The sequence below is a fragment of the Lottia gigantea genome (assembly GCF_000327385.1).
Source record: "Lottia gigantea unplaced genomic scaffold LOTGIsca_5, whole genome shotgun sequence".
Classification (NCBI taxonomy): domain Eukaryota; kingdom Metazoa; phylum Mollusca; class Gastropoda; family Lottiidae; genus Lottia; species Lottia gigantea.
In genome coordinates this window covers 5,104,798-5,128,857 of record NW_008709715.1, presented here as the reverse complement: position 1 = coordinate 5,128,857, position 24,060 = coordinate 5,104,798, and the positions used below count along the sequence as shown (strand labels likewise).

Genomic DNA, 24,060 nt, shown 5'->3' with positions numbered 1-24,060 from the left:
GAACCAACGATTTTTCCTGATTACATATTAAAGCCCTGAGTATCAGAGTAGAATAAGCGCGTGCCCAGATTGTTACAGTGCTGGTGATGTGAAGTCGAGATAGTCGGAGGAAAAGAAGGAATCGGTCACACTAGGTAAGTTAAATTATAACATATTTCTTAATTTCTATATATAAGGTATATGTATATACATACAATATATGATCGTTTTCAATACGTATCAATTTCTCTTGAGAATGGAGTGAGAGGCGCGTGGTGATAAGGCATAAAGGACGCCCACTAGTTGTGACTGGTAAACCATTATTACTAATTTTTAATTTCTACTAAAGGTTGTGTCCATTTCAAATTGTGGCCACATTGAAATTGCCTCATTTAAAGAGATTACAAGACATTGATATGACCATTATCTATATATTTAAAATATCGTCTTGCTGACGAAGGCGGACAAGGCGTCATTGATGCCCATATTGTTCTCTTTTACATAATAAGATATAAATGTTCCATCTGCATTGTTAATTATTCTAATTGATTTCCTTATTTTGTCCATAGGTGATAGTTTTATTCTTAGTTTGGCAATAATTTATAAATTGACGACATCTATTCTTAACTGCTCACAACCAAGAATGAAATTCTCTAAAAGTCGATTATCGTTATTAAAAGTTATCTGTAATAACCTATACACTCTCTGTATAGACATTTAACATAAGTGACACCTTTAACTCCCAGTTCAGGTTGTTTATTATCCACTGTTATCTATTGCATCCATCTTATTAGATGGTTGAGTGCAAATCATTCAAGATGGAATAAAAAGTAGGCTATAAATATAATAAAGTTCGAATCAATAGTTCTTCATTATATTAACAATAAAAACCTTAATTGCATAAGGCTAACTTCACAGGGAATATCAGGACAAAACGTACAAAACGGGATACTTATTTAGTCGAGAAGTCTGAAAAAGGGAAATTTTGTACCTCAGATTGATTTTTACAACGAGTTTTTTTATCAAGTCTTTCTTCCGGTACGTAAAAGCATATTAAGTAGGTGCTAAGTTAGAACTATTTGAAAACAATAATGTCAGGAGAAATGTAGACATGTAATGAAAATTATTCAATTAATATTTAAAAAACGAAAACGGGCTACTGGACTAGGGTCAAATAATGTAAAATTACATTTTTTCATTTCAGAAACTGAGAAAAAAGGATCAACCAAGAATTCAGAAAATGGAAGAGATTATCGAAGAATACTGTAACAAATCCACATCCGATCTCAATAACTGTACACTTGAATATGAACTAAGAGCTGATTCGTTTGGGTTGACAGTGGAAGCGGTCCTGGTACCTTTGATATTTACTCTTATATTTAGTTTTGGCTTGATTGGTAACATCCTGCTTATTCTTTCATTTGTAAAGTTTAAGAAGTTGAATGCACCACACAATATATTTGTCATCAATCTGGCAGTTGGTGATCTTATTATGTTGCTGGTTTCTTTACCCTTTAACTCAACGTGGTATACGGTACCTTACTGGCCGTATGGACTGGTTATCTGTAAGCTCAGCTTCTTCATTGAGACTCTAGCAACGGCTGTAACAATTGGTACGATCACTGTATTGAGCGTGGAACGATTCTTTCTGATTTCTGGTAACAGATCAAATAACAAGAAACAATTTGCAATTATTATAGTAACAATAATTTGGACATTGTCTATCATACTAGCTTTACCAGATCTAATCTCGGCTACAACTGTGGTGAAAGAACACAGTGGTAAGACATGGGAATATTGCTATTCCTTCGCACCATCATGGGGTGTTGTTTATCCCAAGGTATACACCATGATGAGATTCCTGCTTCTGTTCATCATACCAATCTGTTTGATTTCACCTATCTACTTAGCTATAGCTTATAATATCTATTTTAAGTCTGTAACTTCCAAATACCCTTCAATGAAAACGCCATTGAGGAACAACTCGGTAACGAACGCTACACCAGGAAAATGGGACAGAGAGTCAACAATAGACAAACGAAAACGATTAGCTCTAAGCGTGCTTGGGTTAGTGTGGGCTTTTGTGTTGTGTTGGTTACCGCGTCATATTTACCTACTTTGGTTTCACTTCGATCCAAACGCCTTTGATCATTTCTGGCACGTGTTTAAAATTGTCGGCTTTTGTTTGATGTTTTCTAATTGCGCTGTGAATCCAATTGTGTTTTATATTCTTGACAAGAAATTTCGACAATATGTTCATTTTATATTAAAATGTCAGACTGGGGAAAGAACTTTAGACAATAATACAGTTCCTGATGGTCAAACATTGGCAATGACAGAAATACAACCTACCGGTGCAACCAAAGCTGAAGCTGTTTGAAAGTAGGTCATCTGAACTGTACCAAGTAACTGTTAATAAATTATTTCAATACTCATTACTGTACTCTGGAAAGGATGACGGTAGCGCCCACACTCCTTCTCTAACGTTATGTATCAAGTTTACTTGTTCCATGCTACTAAAAATTGACTATGTATAACAGTTCAAATATATTGATATATTTATTTCACTTGTTTTCTTTGTCGATGTGTTGAATTTTTGAAATACATGTATTAAAATATTATAATAATTTATTATATAATTATTGTATTGTTGATGGTGTTATATTAAAGATTACATCAATTCTATTATTTTATATCTTCTTTTTAGCAAATAAATACATTTCTTGTATCGTCGTTTGCAACACCTTAATGACATATTGGAGCCTATACAGTACACTTCATAGTACGCTTCTGATCAAGGTCGTAGCATACTGGAGGCAAATGTTCCATCTTTGAAAAGACACTCTAACCCCCTTAACCTCATATTATCTTGCACTGTGTTATAGAAATTTATTTGATTAAACATATCCGATATAGAGTATATATATAAACAGAGTCTTGTCAGACGATGCTACAGCAAGATAGCAACTGAATACATTGTATTTGAGTTTGCCTGGAGAATGGAATCAAGTATGGTTTCCCCACTAGAAGTAAAGATTATATGGTACAAGAAGGTTGTAAGGATCTGTTGAGATAAATGTCAATATAAGATATAAATGAAAGTGTGATTAAACTCAATAGATTTCATCGAAAAGATGAAATTCAAATCGAAAAGTCATTTTAAAGACATTGAAGGCTTCAAAAGTACATGAAGAAGTAGTTATTTCTCAACTTCGAGTCTTACCGATTTTTCATTGTTCCTTCAAAATATTGGTAAAGTGATTGAGGATCTGAAATCAGCTTTCTGATGCAAGTGAACAGTTCATTGATTGCTATACTAGTACGTGTACTTTCAATAATTTAAACCATTACCAATCATCATGAAGATGGTTTTGTTCTCTGAAAGAGTCACACTAACTTTCATAACAATAGGTGTCTTGCTTCAGGAGCAACTTTTATCCTAAAACTTTATTGTTTAAAGGGACAATCGTACCTTAGTTGTTGTTAGCTAAATCAATCGTTAATAGTGTTCACACGTCACCGTCGAAATTTGAGCTTTCAAATCCATCCATTTCCAGTAGGCTAATTCTGAAGACTATCTACATTTTCAAGACTCAAATCAACCCCCAAAAAATGGCGCATCAATATCGTTAAAAGCTGATTAATTCATTCCATGATACAAAACATGACAAGTCATGGAAAAGATAAAATAAACTAGATAGCATGACAGAAAGGTGTGAATGGATTTCCGACAAGAAAATTGAATTTTATGACATCTGCTTCCATGATGATCTTTGCTTGGATATTTAAACATTTGACAACAATATGCTAAAATACTCAGTATTTGTAGAACACGGAAAGAAAAATAAACGTGATCGAGAATCTACGATATGAAAAAATTCAAAACCCGATGGACCACGAATCGCTGAATACATCAAAGTGGAACCATAAAAGCCAGTCTCAAATCGCATGTCTAAATATTGGCGATAGGTGTATTTGATTATAGTGTATATTATGTTTATATTATCCCCAAATGTATGAAATATAATAATCAGATATTGCTGTAACCAGACACTTGTAAGATCTAATTAAAGAAACATTAGGCTAATGTATCAATAAACTAATTCTATTACATATTTCAGCCAATAGAGTTATCACAATTTTCGCCTTCTCAATTTTGTTTTCGAACAATTTCTAACGTGGAAAATGCTCTAGTCGTTCGGGAGAGTTCCAAATGGTTGTGTTTCCCGTTTAATTAGCATCAAGTCTTATGTTCGGAGAGGTAGAACGCAAAATTCCAATTCATTTATAAAAAAAAATTCAAAGAATTCATAAAGAAATTTTATAAATCTAGAAATTAAATCACTCTCAACATCAAGACGACATTTTTTTGTCCAGATTTGTAATTTTAACAGAGTAATTCATCAATTTGTCATGAAAGTTAATGATGCGATACATTCATTTCCTTTATTTGTTTTGTTCATTGGAAACATTTTCATTATGAAGCTCTTGATTCACTAGAAAGTATTCATCTCTATCACATTTTACAACGTAAATATCAAAATTCTCGTTTAAACTCCAAAATGTCTCGCCTGAAAATCATTTTATGAACATTACATCTTCACGGTTGATATTGATGAAATACTTTTGATATTAATTTATATCTTAAATCATAATCACAAGTCTCAAATAACAAGACAGGCAATTTATTTTATACTCATGTAATATTTACTGATGATTTATCCTAAAGCATGTTTTCCTGGTTCTTGTGCCAGTATATATAGAATTAAATGTTTGAACACGAACGGAAATTCATTAAAGCTACACATATAGTCTTCAGATAAAAAATTCACCGGAATTTCATAAAACGTCACAAAAACTAATCTGAAAACCTTTGCACCTTGCTCCGTGCTATACACACAATGTGCTGTGCTGTGTACACATTGTGCTGTGATATGTTCAAATTGTGCTGTGTTATGTAAACATTTGTGCTGTGCTGAGTACACATTGTGCTGTGCTGTTTTAACATTGTACTACGCTGTGTTTATATTGTACTGTTATGTGTTACATTGTACTGCGCTGTTTACAATGTGCTGTGTTATGTGAAAATTGTGCTGCTCGGTGTTAACATTTTGCTGAAATGTATTAACAATGTGTGTTGTGCTATGTTCACATTGTGCTGTTCGGCGTTAACATTGCACTGTGCTGTGTAATATTTATATGTAATAACCTGGAAATTTTACAATTTTAGGAACCCAGGCGGTCGCTGAAATCATCCAGCTGGTAAAATTTGGTCTAAAATTGAATTATCTAAATTGATTTTCCAAATCATCCTTGAGTTCTTATTGGTGAATAAAACTGCCGTAATATACGAGGAGATGCCACGGCGAGGGCGGTCAAAGCCAGAAGAAATGAACCCGTTATTTAAATCGGGGTTCTAAACAATTTAGCGGCACTTAGTGGAATCGCCGCCCGCTATAAATAATACGAAAACAATATAATTAACTACTGTGAAAATATTCTAGAATAAATTGCACAATTGTCGTGCTTTCATGATTTCTTCAAATATAAATTCAGTTGAGGTCTGAGTTAGAGTAATGTTTGAAAAGAAAATGTCTGAAGCGGAAAATTTAGAATCGAAGGTTCAGATAGAGATTGAAAAATGTAGACACAGACCTTATAAATGTGTCACTCTGATGCAAAAATGTTGTTTCAGTTACAAAACAGAATAAAGAGACGATTTGTCTTAAGTAATTTTCTAAAGACAGCATCCACAAACGGATGAAACAATGTCTGAAAGCACGGAAATCCGTTAAAAAAAAGCTCGTAAACGCCGCTTGTCTCCTACACATATTATTATATTTCCATCAAATATATGGTATAGGCATGTTACAATAAAATTATATATAAGTAATTTTTTCATATTTTCAGACATTATATACAATTCTTTTAAAGATGGGTTCCCTTATTTTCATTTCTGAAAGTGAAAATGCTAATACTTGTTTATACAAAATACAGGTGTTCTTATGACTTGGAAAAATACTAATTTGTCTGACATGTCTATAATTAATTCATAATTAGCTAAATTATAAGAGAATTACCAGCAGAATTCCAATGAGTGACCGATTCAGAAAGGTCAAAAAGTCTTTTTTTTTATCCAGACTGTATATACATGGACATGATGATTGGTAAAAACTCCCTATTATATGCAATAAGAACTAAATGATATGATTAAGAGTACATGATAATTCATTACAAACACCAATTAATCAAATAGTTTGCTTAATTTGGCACTATAAAATAAGGAAACCCATCTCTAACCTCCATTTATCTATTTATTCATTCATGAACATTGCCTGATAATAAGCTATAAACAAGGGCGCAATGTCTTTCTGAATCTCTTTTAATTTGGACAGGATGCTAACACATACCTCATTTCCTCTAGATTATTATTTCGATATTGACAATAATTACAGACTTATTAAATTCTTCTTTTCTTTCAGTACTAACTTTCTCAACCTTTTAGTTGTTAGTTACCTTTACAATTTTCTCAGAAGTATTCCCTGCTATGTTCGATAGTACTGCGAGGGCATTTACATTAAAGGCTATATCTTCAGAAATCCGTAAGAGCAAATTTAAAAACTTGATTGTTTTAAGTACATAGGCTACAGGGACTCGATTTATCTGAACATACCCAGATCACAAAATCGAAAAAAAACTATACACATGTATGATCGACTAAATATTCATAATCATAAACTTCAATAGATGTTTAAAAAAGGACACGCAATGAACATAAAGTAAGACAAGAATAGAACAGAATAGGTTGAAATAAAATAGAATAGGTTGAAATAGAATAGAATAAGTTGAAATAGAATAGAATAGGTTGAAATAGAATAGAATAGAATAGGTTGAAATAGAAGAAAGTAAGCCGAAGGTAATAAAGCTATTAATTATAGTCTGTAATAATAAATAATTATAATCAAATAATCGACTGACAGATAAGTGATTAACTGGCTAAAGGGAGATAATTCATCTTAGAAATCTGACATTTATTTGGGAAGGCAGGGATTTTATTGAGCTTTTATCAATGAAAGAATAAATATAAATATAGCAGTTTAATATTTTAATGCCTAATTTGATATTGATATACTAATATAATAGGAAGACTATAGGCTATTTTATTTCCAGTGTTTCTTAATGTGGTCGATGCCAGACAGTCGCCATGATGTATTGACTATACCATATTAACTTACTGTATATACATTGCACACCATCAACGGGCCATTATATAAAACCAGGTCATTAAAGGAACACCTTCACTATCCGTTACCTTAGTTTCAGAAACAGAAAAGATTTTAGCTTACATAATCAGTAATAGTGTTCACAGCTCATTCTTGAGCCTTCATATGCACGTGTATCCATAATTATTCACGTTTGAAAGTTAAAAAGTTGACTCGAATTTCAGTGGGACTATGCCATATATAGAAAACACATATATAGAAATAGACAGTGAAATTTCTAGTTTGAAGTATATTTGAATTGATTATGCGATTTTCGTGCGTTTTAGTACTTCTTAAGACTATTAAAGCACATTCAAGACCCAAATCAATCCCTTTAAACGCGAGCCACCCACCCAAAAGATCCAGATACTAACTATCTAGTCTCCATATATCATATACACCAATCACGATTACTGTTCATAAGACAATGGAACAGCTTAGAATACATAATAAATTATACTTCGATACTGTAGGCGATCCCTTAATAAGACATGAGTACATCTGGTATAAGTACGATGGAGATGAAACGAGTGCCGTAGCAAATAATTAGTTCTAGTTCTAGGCAAAACTAAAAATTGCTGTATTTTATTTTCAGATTGTCAATAGACCTAACCATTTCATTCGTTCCAGGAAGATGAAATGAGACTTTTCAATTCTTAACAGATATAGATAAAATGGTCGGTTTGTAAAGATGTATAGATGGTTTAAATGCTGTTAATGCAGCCTTGTAGGTTTTTGTCCTACCATACAAATTGATAATATTGATTCAGGAGTCTTTCCTTAAGATATCAGTAAGTATTTCAATACATATATTATTTTTACCTAACGTCGTCTATAAACCTTTCATATACTCACCCCCACTTCCGTACATAATTTACATACTATATATATCAGAATAAATTGAGAGAAAAGTCAACATGAATTTTGACAAAAATGGAAAAGAAAACGTAATTAAGAAACAGACGTCAATAAAACAAAATAACATTTTTAAGAAAAGCTTTTAACTACTGTTTAACACCAATTAGGCCGTAAGCCATTTTAATTGAAATACTGAAAGTAGTTTGATATCCTCTATTGATAAATACCAATGGCCAAAATAACACTGAATGGTCGATACTGAAATATCTCAAGTTATAATAGTCGCTTGATGTTGTTTGATATACTAAACATCGAAATCAAATCGTTCCTTTTTGAGGAAATCGGTTAGCGCATCGAGATTCATAATGACGCCATTCGCTTTCTTACTAGCCTAATGGTGGTCGTGGGTTCCAAACTCGGCGCGTGACAGTCTTGTGACCATAGATAAGTAATATGTTCTTCAAAGCTAAGAGGTTTGGCCAAAGACCAGTTGGTAGAAAGGGTGCTCGTGAATCTAGTAAACCTTGTTAAATATCGGTTCTTTATGATGATAAACGATGTTACAATCGTCTGATTTACTGCAATCATGAAACTATCTCATGATAAAGATCTTTACAGCAATAGAAAATTAAGAAAAATTTACTGCTTTAAAAATTTACCCGATCGCAGCAGGGATCTGTCTCTCTTGGACACAGTGTGGACCTGTCTCTCTCAGACACAGTGTGGACCTGTCTCTCTCGGACATAGTGTGGATCTGTCTATTTCGGAATTTCATTGACTTTCTTTTTGAAACTGCAGGGAATAAAACCAATAACTTACATGTTTGAACTTAAATTATAGAGACTTAACCTAGAGACTACGACTAATACTTTGATAGCCAGGGCAATATTGCCACTAAAACCCCGCTAAGAACATAATCGACACTTGTGCCAAATAGCTCATTTCACATCTTAAGGGAAGTAACTTTTGTACAAATTTTAAAGTATTCGTACCAAAACAATGTTTGTCTTTCATATACAGTGATTACGATTTAATAAGGCTTTAACAGAGACAGAAAAGCTGCAAAGTCCGCACCAGCAAGAAAATTCTCGTCTTAAGGAAGGCCAAATCGATGGTATTAGTAGTAGTAGAGAAGTACCGAAAAGAGTAATCGTGATCGCTTCGCTTGCGACATTGAAAAACAACCACATCAGCTCAATCGGCAGAGTTGGATTGTCGATCAGGTGCCAAGGTAAGAGAAATTCTCATGTCGGTGCAAATGCTTACGTGAGTCTTACAGCTAATAGCTATGATAGTATTCATGACTGAATCATGACCTTAATGAGATATTATTATTTTTTGTCAGTCGTCATACATAATTTACTCTGCATCGACCACCAATAAATTAATGAACGAGTAATACGAGTAATAGATAAGAATAATTGCAAGTATATGCAACAGTATAATTATGTTATATGACCGCAATATATGGGTTGACCCAATACTCAATTTATTATAGAACAATACATACACGTGAACAGTAATACATGTGTCGAATTAAAGTATATTGTTTCTATATATATTTACACACACAAAGTTGACTGGAATCTTATAGATAGGCTTATAGATAATTCTTCTAGTATGAGAAAGTGTTTTAAAGCATCAACCTTTCTTATAATAATCACTTAACAGCCAAAAAACAATAAAAGGGTAGATTAATACAAACAAGATGAATATCAGGATGCAACAGAATTTCATTTTGCCCTGGATAAGATAACTGGATATATCCACACCACCGAGTATGGAGTTCAGTGAATAGGCAGAACTCTGTATTTCCCGAGAAAGTTGTTCGGCTGTGAAACCGGAGATTGTTGCCGCTCTAATATTATGTTTTACTTCCTTTTCTATGGTCGATCTGTTCGTCGCATAAACCAACATTTCTAAACAAGACTTCTTAGCGAACTCTACACAATCATCCAATAAAACACTGTAACGACCAGGTGATGCTCTTAATCCGGCCAATTGGATGGCCACATTAGACAGACCAAAGTAGTGACCAATGAAATACGCTCTCTTGATTCGATTCTTCACGTTGACAAACGTAGTTATTTTCCATCTTATTCTATACATCTTGGCTAAAACATCTTCATAGCAGAGCTCCATTTGATGAACCAATAACAGTTCTGGAATATCCTCGGGTTTCGATGACATTTCTGGTCTCATTTTTAAAGGATCCACTATCTTATATGTGTCTCTATTCGGATGTGGTGACAATAAAATAAAGGCATGATACCCATCACTAACACAAATAAAAACATCAAAATCCATTTTCGATGCTGTCAGGAGCATGCCGTCAATTGAATTATTGTCTCGTTCTTTGAAAGCCATTACTAATCTTTTGTCCAAATCACTTACTACATTAACATGATATGCCAGTGGATCATAGCTCCTCAGTATTCTCTCAGACATACTGGTAACGATGGTGATGTGCTATTACTGATAACGATGGTGATGTCCTATTATGGTAAAATATATTTGGGTTAAACAATAAATTCTTCCTTCACGAAACATTAAATGCGATGTAGGTCACTGGTAATTCCCATTTTTCAGGCCTATTATGTACATTGTTTTACATAAAATTTACAGATCATAGAGTTAAAAATATCTAATCCTGTTTGTGTAACTATATGCATGCTGAAGTAAAAAATGATGATATCTATCGGGCCTAACTGAAATTGATCTGTTTCACCCTAGAAAGCACATATTTTTACATTATGATATCCCTTTAAGTAGGTTAAAAATTATTCGAGCATAAAAAATAAAGATATAATATCCTATTTCTTCTTGGTCTTTTTTTCAAAACTGATCTCTTCAAAATATGTCATTAGATCATATTTTTCGAAAACTATAAAAAAAAAGGAAGATATGTCTATGTTTTATACGGAAGCGTATTAGGGCCATTCATTTTTTTTTTTTTGAATTTTCAAGTTAGTATGTTGAATTTTCAGGTTAGTATGTTGAATTTTCAAGTTAGAATGTTGAATTTTCAAGTTAATAACACGAATTTTCAAGTTAGTTACTTGAATTTTCAAGTTAGTATCTTGAATTTTCAAGCTAGTATCTTGAATTTTCAAGCTAGTATGTTGAATTTAGTAACTTGAATTTTCAAGTTAGTAACTTGAATTTAGACTACAAACCTTTATATTTCGATACACACAAAGTTATTCTAAAACTATCGGTTTTGATACTGATATCCCAATGCAAATAAAGATAATTCGAAATTTGCGATTTGTTGACAAAAATAATAGAACGATAGAATGTAGGTCAGAATGCCATAAACCCCTTCTTTTTTATATTCTGTCAGGCTATTCGAAGTAGTGGACAGTCATACAGTTTAACATGAAAAAGGGATAGCTATAAAATTCAACCCATTACTCGACTTAAATGTATCACAAAATACGACAATGTCTAGGCTATATGGTGATTTGCTCAAGTTACTCCTCCATACAAATTCAAAAGATAATAACTGCGCATGCCTAGAATTTCAGAAACATGACTTCCTGTTCGAGTAGAATATTGACATGTGCGACAAAATCATCGAAATTCTTGCAGCATAATGGTAAGAACTAGTTATACTGTTTCAGAATTCAAAGATTAATTTTATAGCACAATAATGTTATTCTGTTGAAGGCAAATGCAATTAATCCTTTCCATTTACGTATTCTAAATGCATTATAGCTTTAGAAGGGAGGTAACTCTTTTGTTTTTATTACATTTACAAGATACCTTCTTGTTCCACTATACTCTTTTTACATAAATGTTTGTCAAAATCTGACTATGTTTTAATGACATTTTTTAAACTTATTATTCTTTTACAAATAAAGTTGGAATATTGGTCCATTAATAATGAATTGTCCTGATCGTTGTGAAGTGAATCTTGATCCTGACCTTGGCATGTTCACTTCAGAAAAAGTTGTTAAGACCACAGTAAATTTACAATTTAAAATTTGATCAGGTGATGACTGAGACACAGCAGTCTTGAATAGGATAAGGAATGTGTAGGTCTTCTGGTCACTTTCCTATCAATAGATGGTAAAGTTGTACAATTGGGTATTTTTGAATTTCAGCCCCAATTAAGATTCTACAATGTAGATGTAAAACATTACGTGGTCTTATGCCAAAAAGATTGTCTTTAAAACCTGAAGAAGTAGAAAAGTACAGAAAATCAAAGTTAATAGATCACCCAGATGTCCCAGTAGCAGAAAAAACGCAACGTGAAACAGTTCCAGCAGATTACAGGTTAGATTTCATTTTAACAATGTTTTTAAAATATGACCAAAGTAGGCCTATTTATATTTCTAAATTTTATTTATAGTTCTGTTTTGATATTTGTTTTTAGATTATAGAATAAATTAATTACTGTGCATATTTTCTAACTTTGCCCTTACAAGCTGATGATATATCTCACAGTCAGTTTCCCGATCATAAGGAACGTTTTATTGGAGATTATGCACATCTGAAATCTATTGGGGGATATTCATTCAATCTTAACTTTATTATCAATATAGATATTTTGCAGATATATCATTAATGATACATAATTTTGTTTAGATTTGTGTTTCCTGAATTTTTACCTGATCCTGAGTATGACAGACGAGATCGTGTCCGGGAGAGATTGGAACGTGATGATATGTACAGGAGGAGAATGGTCATAGAAATACCAGAGTTTTATGTTGGTATGCAACAACATCTGTTAATTTGTTTTATGCTAAATGACTCTTTATTACCGGTATCAGCCTTGTTAGTTTGTCTAATGTTGACTCAAATTAATTGCTTCTTATAAATTAAGTTTCAGCAATGTTTAATTTCACAATATATATTTTAAGTGTGATTTTATCATGCTATCATTATTAGTGATATTGGAATGTCTAATAGTCAATATTTGGCACTTAAAACTAGAATTTAGTGTGCTTGGAATACATTCTTAGTTTAGCAAATTTGAAAGTCTGTCATGATTCTGCCTGTCAAAGTTTACTGAAGTTCTAACCTGTCACAATACCTCTTTTCTACTGAAACTTTATGTTTTTGTGTATATTTTAGGTTCTATTATGGCTGTAACTATAGCAGATGAACAAACACCTTCTAAAGAAAGTAGATTTGTTGGTATATGTATTGATAGAGGTGGAATTGGACTAAGAGCTTTCTTTATTTTAAGGAATGTTGTTGATGGACTAGGTAAGCGACTATTCACTATACCTTAAACAATGTAAATCAATTAAATAAAAGTCTGCATAATTTGAAAAAATAATACAAAAATCAGTTAAGATAATATGATCTTCCTAAAAAGTGACAAATATTAAACAAAACCAGGAACTAACAGAGTGTACTTGAAGTGAAATGAAGATACAAGTTTACAGTGCAATATTGATTTATTTGACCAAGTTTTATAAAAGCATGATGGTTATAAGAAATTTATTACAAATATTATTATAAATACATCCAGTGAATTTATTCTAATTTGGTAAATCTTTATTACAGGTGTAGAAATAATGTATGAAATGTATGATCCGACTGTTTTATCAATAGAAACATTACTGCTAGAGAAAAGATTAGACAATCATCTATACTATTTGCGTGATGCTCCCCCAGAATATAGCACATTTTCATTTGATACAGAAGCCATCCCTATACCAAAAGGAACAGCTATACCAGTCAACCCACTGAAGGTAATATTATGTAGTACATTGTTGTGTTAGGATGTATTGAGACAAGTCACAATTAAAAGATCTTTATACTAACAAGTTTTGACAAGGTGAAATTAAGCATTATTAGCTGATGAATTAAATACATGTTATTAAATGATGTAATCTCTTGAAATTGAAAGGGTCATTTTACATTGTACATCATACTGTATATTCACACTCAACCAACCTCTGTAATAAATACAGATGATTTAAATTCAATCATTGAATGCTCATACCATTTATTATTCAGGTGAAATTAAATCCACGGCCCTGGCTAGAGAGGTGGGAAAGACAGGACTTAAAAGGGATCCAGGAGTTGAATTTACCACAGAAATTCTATGATAGAGCTGAAATTCATGCTGAAAAACCATGGCAGAAACATGATTTAATGAAACAATATAGAAGCAATATAAATGCTGATGATACAGAACAAGTAATGAAAGAAGTGCATCAACGTAAGAAGGCTATTGACAGAGAAAATACCAGGCGTAGAAAAGAGGCTATATTTAAAAATAAAAAGTAACTGGACTATTAGAGTTTAAATAATGTTTAATGAGAGTGGGACATCAAGAGTTAAAGATTGCTGTGTCATCACTTTTATATTGCTTTAATACATAAAATAAAGTCATTTATAAGCTTGGTTATTATACTGTATAAAAAATCAAAATAGCATACCTATCATTACTTATGTTTGATTGAGAATGCCTCCATTTTGGAAAGATGAAAATCATAGCATCAATGTCTTAATATCCAAATTCTGTTTGATCTGTTTTGACCTATATATGTATGGAAGGGGATAAAAAGTGACAAAAGAATGATGTAAACCAATGTTTGTACCTGTAAATTGTAGTTATCTCCATTGCAGTAAAAAATAAACTAAAGGGATAATAAACGTTTTCTTGCTTTTTTCATGAACACGGGGTACGCAATATAAAGCTCTATTTATAACAATTAAGATTGTGTTCTAAAACTAGAGTTGTGTACCTTGATGTGCAATTTTACAAACCGCAGATACTTGCGAGAATCTGAAAATCACACAGTATGTTCTTCCTTCAAACATGTATTATCACTTGCACACGGCTACTAACCACATACCAATCAAAACGTTTCACTCTTTTGTGACAAGAGTCGGACTAAGACTCTCGATTACGAACAATTTTTGTTAAAAATTATGAAAGCCTAACTCCTTAAAGGAAATTAATATAAGATAAGCGGGCGCAGAGCCAGATGACTTTTGCTGTCTCTGGGTTATCAACCGATTTCCGTCTATACTTAACTATCAAAAGCCAAAAAGAAAGCAACTTTTGGGCTGTTTGGGGTGAAAACAAAAGCAAATTGTTTTTTCCCAGAATTCGAAATGCTATCTGGCACCGAAACCAATACTTGATATAGCAAATTCATACAAATATTCATATGTTGATGTGCTTATATCTGAAATAACAATAGGTTAGAGAAAAGACATTGCTCTAATTAGATTTGGGACCGGTGCGACTCACTAAATGAACTGTATGAACTGACCGTATGATTGGAAAGAATTTGGTTAAATACACAATATAAAATGTTTTGTACGTGATAGGAACACTGACAAGAAATCTAATACTGATAACTATGAAATATAACCATATTGACAGTGATCCGATTTGATCTTTTCTTTTGAGAACTTTATGCGGACGTCTGACTTTGTCTACCTCTGACTTTGTCTACCTCTGAATAAGTTCCAATTCCAACGCAAGACCGTTTAGTGAATAAATGGACCGCTCCATTCTTAATCTTTTGGTATTTTTGGTCTATGTAATCGAGGATATATACCAGATATTAAGGAAGACTATTAGATATATACAACCTTTTTGATGGTAGCTTCTCAATTCTCACCATTATTCAGTGAGTTTGCTCAGTAGGCTATTTTAAGAACATTCCACAATAGAAATTTTACAAGTTTTTCTGATAATAAAGTTTGTATTTTATTTCTAAGATGTGCTAACAGTAAACAGTGAACTCTTGTTAATTGAATTTACCACTTTGTCGACTTTTTGAGCCATAAAACATACCAGTAACATAAGGGTGAACTATACTCCCAATTTTCCCGCGCTTTGTTAAAAACGACTCCACCCCATTCACAAACCACAGTGTTTATGTCACGTGGCTTCAAAGCAATACCTTTACCGTTGAGTAAAGAAGGTAACATGACAGTGACTAGAAAGTAAAATAAAGAGTTGGATTTATCTGAATAGGAACAGACTAGTTATGATATAAAAATGGAATACACTTGATATACCTGTGATATTTTATACAATATGTATTGTAACAGTCAAGTTTTACCTGGGAATAATTCCTTTATACCTGTCAATGGATAATCAGCTCAATTTGTCTTCTATAAAGATGACTAAATATGATTGAGAAAATTCTAGCCCTGATTTTAATTTTGATTATAACAGTATTGAGGAGTTATACAGTTACTGGTGTCAAGTTTGATTTAGGTAAGTGCAGTTGTATTGTATTCTAATTTCAGTCATGACAATGTCAATAATTTATGAGGTGATACGGTAAGAGGCTTGAATAATATTTATATTGGAACGTATTCAGTTCAGTTTTAATCCGGAAGTTTCTCTATAAGGGTCAATGCACACTTTGATTAGATGTAAAAAAAAAACAGACCGGACGTATGCTACAAGAAGGTAGCCATAAATGCAGATCATTTCTAATAATTGAAATGCAATGGATAAATAAAATCTAATCAAAGAATATTCTCTTCTCACAATGTGTTAAAATGGAAACTTGCCTGAAATTTGTTGTTAAGCAAGCTGGCTGCTTTAAGCAATACATTCAAGTCCAGCTTGTTTCTGTGATTCTTCTATTTTAGGTAGGGTATTGTACATACAATTCTGATGATAATATTATAGTTGTATGCAATTAGGTATAATTGTATATATATTTTAGTTGTATTCAATTAGGTATTATTGTATATATATTATTGTTGTATTCAATTAGGTATAATTGTATATATATTATTGTTGTATTCAATTAGGTATAATTGTATATATATTTTAGTTGTATTCAATTAGGTATTATTGTATATATATTATTGTTGTATTCAATTAGGTATAATTGTATATATATTTTAGTTGTATTCAATTAGGTATTATTGTATATATATTATAGTTGTATGCAATTAGGTATAATTGTATAGTTGTATGCAATTAGGTATAATTGTATAGTTGTATTCAATTAGGTATAATTGTATATATATTTTAGTTGTATTCCATAAGGTATAATTGTATATATATTATAGTTGTATTCATTTAGGTATAATTGTATATATATTTTAGTTGTATTCAATTAGGTATTATTGTATATATATTATAGTTGTATGCAATTAGGTATAATTGTATATATATATTGTAGTTGTATTCAATTAGGTATAATTGTATATATATTATAGTTGTATTCAATTAGGTATTATTGTATATATATTATAGTTGTATGCAATTAGGTATAATTGTATAGTTGTATGCAATTAGGTATAATTGTATAGTTGTATTCAATTAGGTATAATTGTATATATATTATGGTTGTATTCAATTAGGTATAATTGTATATATATTATAGTTGTATGCAATAAGGTATAATTGTATATATTATATTATAGTTGTATGGTCTATGGGAGTGTCAAAATATGACAGTTCAATTTGTTATTTTGATCTTAACTTCCAAGACCATTTTCAGAGTAGTATCTTGAAATGTGATTCTAACGCTATTAAAATAAAGAGATAAATGCAATGTATTTGGTAATAGACTAGCACTAGTCAGATTAAAATTCAGAAAGTGATACAGGTTCTCTGAGATAATAAGAAATTTGGAACATAACAACTTCAGATATAGGTGTGTACTTCACATATAATTAGAGAACAACTACATGAGTTAAACATTGATCATTTGTTTGTGGAATAGTTTACTATTAACCAGAAACCTGACAGGGTCTTTTAAAATTTTTATTCATAATATTATATCCTTGCCAACTTTAAATGATGTATGATATAAGTTTATCTAGATTGTGTTAAATGCAGCAAGTCTAATAGAGATATTATATCTAGTGATCTAATTGTATCACCTGTAATAATTACCTGTTTTATATCATACTCAATTCATTATAATATTGACAGATTGAGCACTGTTGGAATCTTTTAATCACTGCTGGGGGTCCAACACACTACCTGTCATATTACCCACTTTATGATAATAGATGGTCAATAACCTCTGATATCATTTTATTGCCAACACATTAGATGTTGCCAAAGAAACAATACATTAACATTGCATAGATTGGAGAAAGGGGTCAAGCTTAGCTGGTGAAGTTCTTAAGGCTTTGAAGGAACAGATGACAGCTTTGCTTTTCTGCATTTGTGAATTCAGATTTCAGACTTATTGCTCTTTGCCTTTGATTTGAGTTTATCTGGATGAGCTCTGATTTGAAGGATGTTGTCAGTTGCAAGGAACATACCTTGCTACATGATATTGATGTCAAATTGTAAAATCATTATTTTCATGAATATGTAATGTACTTTTTCATATTTCTAAAAAAAAACTTTCAAATTGGAAATACTGATTATGAAGATAAACAAACCCAATTTTAACTTCTTACTGATATGTAATGATTCTCAATTGACATCCTGTTTCGATAGAAAACAATCTTGTGGTTAAACTACCAATTCTCTTTTGTAAAAAGGTTACAAAGAGCATGTTGTACAACTTCAAAGTAAAATTATTGAGACACTTTTGCAAAAAAAATATTATCTATAAATCAAATTGGATGTAAAGTGGCCCAATACTAGTACATTGATATAGTCATTTAGAACATGCACTGAGAAGTTTGTATGGGTATTTTTTTCTATTTGAAGACCTGTATGTCCTGTGGAAATATGTGTAAGATATGTATTTAATGATATGTAAATATTCAGCCCTAGGGATAATAAGTCCATGGTTTGATTCATGTTTATATTCAATCACAGATCAGACAAATTTAATTTACACAATTTGCCTTCAAGTCATATCTTTCTTATGTTATTGTTAATTTTTAATGATCTTTTCAAGACACAAATCAATCTCCATCTTCAATGTAATAGAACCCAATAAATAACAATGTTTTAACAAATTTTTCATTAACTGAAAAAAAAAAAAATATGTTGTAGGTGGCTTCTGTATGGCCCCTTCAGCAATAGCTACTGTTACAGGAAATGGATCCTTATGATGGCATCGGGAACGTTAAGATGATTTGTCCAGGAGTAGTAAACTGTTTTCATATGTAATGATATCCCTGATTGGAGAGGCCTCCCTTAATGTAATTATCTCAATTCTTCAAATTAATATGTATTAAATTGAATGTAAGTTCATCTTAATTTAATATTAGCCAACCCTCAACTTTTTATTTTGAACTGTACTATTTGATGTAGTTGAAGACCGCAGCCCTAAAAGGAACAACCTGATGGTGAAGACTTTATTTAGAAGTGAAATAGAATTAAAATGGTATTAATAGAACATGAGAGACTATTGATATGAATAGAGAGGTCATAGTAAAATGTCAACTAATGTTCTTCAGATCTTAATCAACTATTTCAAATCTTAAACACACCTTTATTCAATTTTCTACAGTACAATGTCTCCCTCCTTCAACCTTCACAATGATTAGAATGGACATGGGCTGACCTGTAATATGAGATTTCTGTAGAGGGCTGTATTCTTCTATTATTCTTAACTTTATTTTTTCAGTTTGAAATTTCAGTATTGTTAGATTATGTTCCTTATGTCATAGTTTGTTCAAATATAACCTTTAAGATTTAATCAGGCACACAGATGAATTGTTATATTCACAGCAGAATCATATCTGCTTTTTGATATTTTAGGATTGTTGGTGCTTGTAATATTAAGTTAAGAACTGTAATCATCTATTAGACTTCCATACTTAAAGGGCCATCTATTTATTTGGGTTACTCTTTCCTAGGCCTTTTCATGGATATGTTATCACAAAAATCATCCCATTCCAAGGTCATGATTGCTATGTGTTGGTGGTATTTTCCTTTCAAAATTTGTCCAAAATTTTATTTTGCCTATTTACAAGTTGATTTCTGATACACAGCTGATTAAGTCAGTTGAGCCACAGACAATGAAACTTTAAGATTTAAGTAGAAAAACACTTCATTAATATATTTCTAATAAAAAGGGATCATAGAAAAATAAAAAAGGTATTCAAGGGTCAATAAAACTCACATTTGTATTTTTATGTATTTGGTGTTTTTGACCATCAAAAGGTAAGGTGACACTTGAATAAAAGTATTAGTAAACCCCTGTAATGGTGGCTAGTATTTAGAAAGAATATGAACTAAGATTATGGTAAATACACCAGGCTAGAAACCATTAAACTGCTGATAATGTTTTCATCAATAAATTTGACCTCAGTCAATCACTTGACTCTATTGTCTGAGTTTTATTTAATCTTCTAATTTTTTATCATTATCATTTTAATTTCTAGTTGATTTCTCTTGATCTTTGTAAATATATATTTTATACCTTTAATTATGGTATTTTGAACAAATTGTTTGAATGTTTGTACCTCAAAATATGAATACCGGTAGTAAGATCAGGGTATGCTTTCTCTTCTAGACACTTGATTATGCTTATTATTATGAAATTATAATTGATATACTTCTACAAGTTCATAAACTGCTACCAACTTGCTCTCTGAAAGTTTTTGCTCCAGAAATTTCAATATTTACATGTTATGTGAAAAAATGTGATCTCACAATTACATCAAAGACACCACAAAATGTTTTACTCATTCAAATTTATATTTAAAAAAAAGATTACTTTATATTCGTTGTATTTAAAAAGTGAATGTAAGGTATGCACAGAGTTCAATACAACACAATATCACCCTATAGTAAAAGATAAATGACATCACACTATAGAAGAAGATGAATGATATATATTACTTCAATGAACCCCTGTCTCAACTTATATCACCAGTTTTTCTATGTATTGTATATAAAGATATGTAAATACATTATAAGGTATTCATGGTTTATTTAGATAAATAAGAATTGTATTGATATTGACACCTGTCTTATTATAGCTATCAATAGATTTACCTTTAAAAAAAATGAATCATTCAGTGCAATTTTCTACAGAAACTGAGTGGTCACGAGGGCGAGTTTTTATTGATCAGAAAACTGTTAACATAGGGGGATCAAGTTGAGAGGGAATCTAATGAAGATATGGATGCGGTCTAAATTGCAGTTGCCCACAGTTGGATGTGGTTGAAATCAGCTCGTTCACTTTCTAGCAATCAGTTAAATCGTCTATGTGAGTGTTTAGTTGAATCCAATGAGATGCTGTGCATTGTTAAACCTGGTACCCTCTAGAGCAGTTGTATCTTACATGTCTTGCAGATATAACTTGAATTTCAAGTCAGATTTGATCAAAAAAAAAAGGACAGATTATGTTAAATAAGGGGAGGTGTGGTTATTGTACAATGATTGTTCATATTCATTAAAGTAGAAAGAAACTCATAAGCCACACCAGTACCAGTATTTCTAGATCAGTGACATATTCAGGAATTTATTTGGTATTTTCATATGTTTTTTTGATTAACCTTTGTCCGCTCGTGACAAAATTTGAAATATCAGGAATATTTGTTTTCTTAATCTGTGAAAATTAATAAAACCAGTATTTCATGTTGAACTGGTGAAATATTTGTTTATATTATTTCATCTATTATAAATATAAAATGGTGGTCAGAGAATGATAATAAATAAACCTATCCTGTCCATCTGTCTGACCTGATGTCCACTTGTTGATTTAACTGTCTGCTATTTACATAGATGACCATTTGAAAAGATGGGAAAATCCTTTGGTCAGCTTTGTAGAGCCACCATTATTCTGTTTTCAACTTTTATTAGATTTGTCATTCTGATCACTTTGTTCTCCCTAGAGGAGAAAAGTGTGAAAGAATGTCAAAAAATATGAAGTATGGGTTGGTCATTCATAAACTTTTTGTCTATTGCCCCATGGATAGCAATTTGTTTCATAGCAAGTTGTGGTGGTCATAACCAAGACTTGAAAAAAAGCTTATAATGACAACATGTTGAAAATCAGACTTGTTTTTGAAAAAGTTATAACCAAATGAAGTTCTGCATTACTCTCTCTGAGATAAAATTAATAAATAAATGCTAATGTGCTGTCATGTTCAAATTTAGTCAATTCAGATTGCCTAAAATTTAATAGAATTTGCCTTGAACTGTAAGCTAAAGAATGTAGAATAAATCTAAAGCCAACTATTGAATAAGACCAGTTTAAACTTTTGTATTTTATGAGTAACATGTGAAGTTAGGAGGAAATATTTGCTGAATGTTGATGGTAAAGCTTTGATATTCTGTGTGAAGTTTAAGTTAAGCCAATTGTCAATATCTATTGTTGATAGACGGAATGAATCTTGTGACCTGATTTAACTCAGAATTGGGAGTCCGCAGACATTTTTATTTGAATGGTGGTTGGAGACAAATTGTGAATATTTTAGAATTTAAGAGTCTAGAAGTAACAGTATTATGATATTTGTTAAAGATAAAAAAAAATCAATACTGAGAATTCTTATGACTTCTTGGACATTTCTGTTACGAATGCTTAACTTTTGTCAAATATCTTGAATAGCTAATTGGAGTTCAAATTTACATTTTGATGTCATCTTTTTTTGTTTGAATGATAGAAGAAATTTATAAAAATCGTTATTGTGAACACCTTATTGGACATGTAGCAGTTAGCTAGATTAGTCAGCCAGACTGGTCAAATCCCAACATGACATCAGTTGCTGGATTACATCAAGATTGTGAGTTCTAATCTTGTCTGAAGACCTTCAATAAGTCATCTTTCTTCATGATTCCAGTTAACCCAGCTGTAAATGGGAACAGATTGTTTCTGGAAAGATCAATGCCAAACGGATTTGCCAAGGAACCAGCTGGTAGAAAAGATTCTTGTTAACCTAAGTTTTTAAGTCTTTGAGGAAATATAGATAAGTTTAAAAATTTAAAATGGAAAAATTTTTTACATGGAAATTTAGAAATATAAACACTTGTACCTGGTTGGTAATTGGTCCTCGTTTATGTATAGGTCTATGCCTAAGATAAGATAGATATCAATATTTAACCAGAAAGTCCAAGTTGAAAATCTGATAGACAAACTATGATATAAAGTAATAATAGAGAAATAAAATCACAGGTATTATTTGACAGGTGATATAATGACTGACAGGTATGATATGGTTGATTGATGGGAGCACCTGTCAAATTATCAATTATACAATCACTATAGATTATACCATTATCAATGGTTGATTTTACTTGAAGTGGCTTATTTGAATGGAAATGAATTTTAAATATGCTAATAATTTCTAAGTGCTTATTTTCTTAATTCCTTAAAAAATTGTTATTTGAATAAAATTGCTTTAATTTGCAATGAGTGTAACAAACCTGTTGTGCACACTTAATATCGTTCAAATGTTGAAAATTGGGAAAGATTATCCTAGTGCTGCTGCCACGGTGAATAAGTCTTCTAATAGCCTTGTCTTAATTAGTCAAGTCCAGAGCAGAAACCTATGAGACAAACTCAAATTATTTTTAAGATAAGCCTTAATGCAAAATAGATGGAAGCAGTTTGAAGCTAACTGTTTTTCTGACCTCTGGAAGTTATATTTAACCTTCAGAGTAGGTATCGGAGGAGTCAGCAAGTGTTTGACATGGTTGTAAGGTACTATAAGCTGTGACCTGAAATGTCCAGTGCATTAGTTGTGGCCATGATATTATCTGGCAATTTACACTCAGTTAGCTCTGAAATTAGGACTTGTTTAACTCCTGTATAAGTTGCTATAGGTTGTCAGATAAAGTATAAATATTTGCTTAACCAGTTGATAAAGCTTGATTCCAGCATCTGGAATCGTATCCAGCCATAAATCCATTTCAAAATTCAAAATCAGGCATCAGTTTCCATACAATTCAATAGCATTTACATCCAGACAGATTGTCAACATTTTGATGTCATCAGTAGTCACTATATGTTGATAATGGCATGGCCATAGCCTCTGGTATCTAGAAGAAAATAGGTCAGAAAAGTGTAAAATATATGTTTGTTCTGATAGGTAGCCCTCCAAAAAATGATGTTGGCTTTGATCAAGCTGAATTACTGCAGGTTTTTCAGGT

The 24,060-nt window shown here is 31.6% G+C and overlaps 3 protein-coding genes across 3 annotated transcripts; 2 read left to right on the top strand and 1 right to left on the bottom strand.

Moving 5' to 3' along the window:
• Positions 1-1,321: 1,321 nt before the first annotated feature.
• Positions 1,322-2,257, top strand: LOTGIDRAFT_95484 (hypothetical protein; the record flags this gene model as incomplete). The annotated part of the gene is made up of 2 exons (XM_009062112.1): positions 1,322-1,757; positions 1,986-2,257. Coding segments are annotated over 2 exons (708 nt in total), but the record flags the coding sequence as incomplete, so codon positions are not given.
• Positions 2,258-9,740: 7,483 nt separating this feature from the next.
• LOTGIDRAFT_154431 (hypothetical protein) lies at positions 9,741-10,547 on the bottom strand (the record flags this gene model as incomplete). Its single annotated transcript, XM_009062111.1, has 1 exon — positions 9,741-10,547. The coding sequence occupies one exon, from the start codon at positions 10,545-10,547 to the stop codon at positions 9,741-9,743; it is 807 nt and encodes a 268-aa protein (XP_009060359.1).
• A 1,100-nt stretch (positions 10,548-11,647) lies between these two features.
• Positions 11,648-14,711, top strand: LOTGIDRAFT_210367 (hypothetical protein). The gene is made up of 6 exons (XM_009062110.1): positions 11,648-11,697; positions 12,206-12,377; positions 12,690-12,814; positions 13,179-13,313; positions 13,617-13,804; positions 14,073-14,711. The coding sequence occupies exons 2-6, from the start codon at positions 12,253-12,255 to the stop codon at positions 14,343-14,345; spliced, it is 846 nt and encodes a 281-aa protein (XP_009060358.1). The 5' UTR covers positions 11,648-11,697; positions 12,206-12,252; the 3' UTR covers positions 14,346-14,711.
• The last annotated feature ends 9,349 nt before the right edge of the window (positions 14,712-24,060 follow it).

Coding starts and splice junctions, on each gene's coding strand:
- LOTGIDRAFT_210367 (XM_009062110.1), top strand. CDS start 12,253: ATGCCAAAAAGATTGTCTTTAAAACCTGAAGAAGTAGAAAAGTACAGA. Junction 13,314..13,616: donor GAATGTTGTTGATGGACTAG/GTAAGCGACTAT, acceptor TCTTTATTACAG/GTGTAGAAATAATGTATGAA. Junction 13,805..14,072: donor TACCAGTCAACCCACTGAAG/GTAATATTATGT, acceptor TTTATTATTCAG/GTGAAATTAAATCCACGGCC.